Raw genomic sequence first — 2719 nt, forward strand, 5'->3', positions numbered from 1 at the left:
AACCGCTCTCCTTGAGGAATTCATTAGAATGAGAGGAAATAGTCCCCTTGCCGATGTCTTTCCTGGAGGGGATAAGCCGGACGCGGACCCTGGGGCACGAGCGTGACACGCTGGCAGCTAAAAAAAAAAGCTCAGGGCTAAGTGGAGACAGTCGCTAAAAGAATACAAATAAACACAAGCAAATATGAGTGGGCGACGCTTTGGGGGATTGATTGGCAAGTGCAATTAAAACGACTAAGAACGCAGCAAAATATAGAGATTTAGTTAAAAAGTTTAAATGTTATGCTAATTTTGCAAATGCTAAATGAATATACATAGTCAGTTCAAACTTTAAATAATCACAACACCAATGTAAAATGTTGAAGTCATTTAATTTTTTTATTTATTTTTTTTCATTTCAATTAGCATATAAAGAATTAATGTGCATCTTGAATGTTAAACATGTTCAAATGAACCGTCAAAAAAGACAAATAAATAAAAAGTTGCCTTTCTTTCCTTCCCCTCTCAAATGATTTGGGTGGAAGTAGAGAGAGTACAGTCTGGCAGACAGTGAGCGTTTGATTCATGTGTGCTTTACCGCGGTAAAGGATCCAGATCTCGCTGGAACAGGCCTCGCGTGCCTCGTCAAGATAAATACATACTATTATCTATAAGGCAACAAGCATAATCTCTTATCGTGTTAACAAAAGACGAAAGAAAAAGGTGATTACTGAAAATACAGTAAAAAGAAGAAGGTAAACACTAAAAATGCTCTTGACTAAAGTTAGAAAAATAACATACCATTTTATATTTGGTACTATCACAGCAAATCCTACTGTCTGCAAAAGGTGCTGCGCAATAGCTGCTGTCTGTATAGTATAACTTCATACGTTTGTGTAACTCATATTAGACCGAGTCTGCCAAAGATCACAAGCCACATTCTGGAAAGCAGGACAGGAGCACAGAGTTACAGTCTGGAAGTGTACGAGGTCGAACGGGCTCACACGTTGCATTGCAAAAAGTCATTTGTAAACGTACCTCTTTCAGGATACTCGACACACCAGGTGTGTTTCATGTAAAGCGACTGAATGATGTAATTGTTGCCAATTCTGCAAAAAAAAAAACGTGTTTTGGTTTACAGGAAGAAAGGCTCTGTTTTTGCGCTTTCTGAAGTACAGAACAAGGCACTGTGTGAATATTTATAAGTTACTGCATTGCAAGTGACGCCTTTGCATTAATCATTTATTAAAGTTCAAGTATCAGCCGTAGAGGTGCGGATACTGGGATGAATTTGCCTTTAAGAAACAGACTTCACCCTGAATGCGTTACACGATAGCTGGCAAACGCAAACGTATTGTCATGATCTATGATTTATTTAACGCATTTTAAACTGCAAAGGTCTAAGGCTTAAAATCCCAAGAAGTATTGCAATAAATATATTTAGGTTCGGGAAGGACGGACAGGAAATACTTGGATTGAATGCATGTTTTTATAGCATCACAGCAAGATGCAAGAACAAACTGCTGAGGTTTAGATATGGGCTAGTTATTTAGTCCATGGAAATTGTGACAAATACCACTATGATCTCATGCTCTTTTAACAGAACGACAAACCTCTGAAATTTCGAATGCAACAAAGTTGCTTTTTAAGGGGAATTTTAATTCTCTTTTTATAGAGATGTTTTTCTCATAACGTTTTGCTGTGAAAAAGTTCTTGGAACGGGATTTTGAAAAGCATGTCAGATTTACATTTCATGCTAGTAATGACAGGACAAAAAAATGGAGGTAAATATGCAATCATCGCATAATACCAACATATGAAAGAGCTAAAATCAAGTCAAACCAGTTTACAACACTGCTTATCTTTGCTTTTTCTTCTTAGAAGTGCTATATGTAAAGGTCAATGGTCATTTTTGCCTTTTTGATGTAGTTCTAGTAAACCAAAGGCCTTGCTTTGTGCCTTATTTTGTATTTTTTGTACTGAAAGATGCCAGGTTGCATTACGATGGAGCAAAACAAGCTTTAAATGACATTTGTGGGCCAGACGAAGGTCTTAAAAGTAGAAGCAAAAGGAATCGGGTAGCAGACTCAGTTTGCGATCGTCAAGGCGTGCATGTGTTTGGCGATGCCATATATGTAGGTGATGTCGGGTCTTTTCTCTGGGTCAGGGTTGATGCACATATCTACCACTTTTCTCAGCTTGAGGGAAAAAAAAAGATAAGAGAAAACGTTAACAATTCATAATACAGATCCATAATACAGTGCTCCACATTAAAAAAAAAGTAACAAGTGAGCCACTGACAAGTATATATATATTTATATATGTGTGTGTTTATATATATAACATTTTTCAATAAAGTTCCATTTGTTAAATATATTAAATGCACTAACTAACATTAAATAATAATGAGCAATACATATGTTACAGTATTTATTCATATTTTTTAATGTTCGTCAATAAAAATACAACTGTTCATTGTTAGTCCATGTTAGCTCAGGTCCATTAAATAACATTTTAATCATGTATTAATAAATGTTGGAATCAACATTAACTAAGATTAATAAATGCTTGTTTATGTTAACTAATATGGTTAACTAATGATAACAAATGGAACCTTATTGTAAAGTGTTACCTATATATATATATATATATATATATATATGTGTGTGTATATGTGTGACCCTGGACCACAAAACCAGTTATAAGGGTCAATTTTTCGAAATTGAGATTTATACATCAT

At 35.2% G+C, this 2719-nt stretch overlaps 1 protein-coding gene across 2 annotated transcripts in view; it reads right to left on the bottom strand.

Moving 5' to 3' along the window:
* Positions 1-30: 30 nt before the first annotated feature.
* nek7 (NIMA-related kinase 7) overlaps positions 31-2719 on the bottom strand; it is a 96997-nt gene continuing 94308 nt past the window's right edge. For both annotated transcript variants that reach the window (XM_016500688.1, XM_016500689.1), the window contains one exon: positions 31-2177. In XM_016500688.1, the coding sequence (XP_016356174.1) occupies positions 2067-2177 (111 nt within the window). In that variant the 3' untranslated portion in view covers positions 31-2066. The remainder of the gene's footprint in view (positions 2178-2719) is intronic.

This window comes from Sinocyclocheilus anshuiensis, unplaced genomic scaffold (assembly GCF_001515605.1).
Source record: "Sinocyclocheilus anshuiensis isolate Anshui unplaced genomic scaffold, SAMN03320099.WGS_v1.1 scaffold766, whole genome shotgun sequence".
NCBI lineage: Eukaryota > Metazoa > Chordata > Actinopteri > Cypriniformes > Cyprinidae > Sinocyclocheilus > Sinocyclocheilus anshuiensis.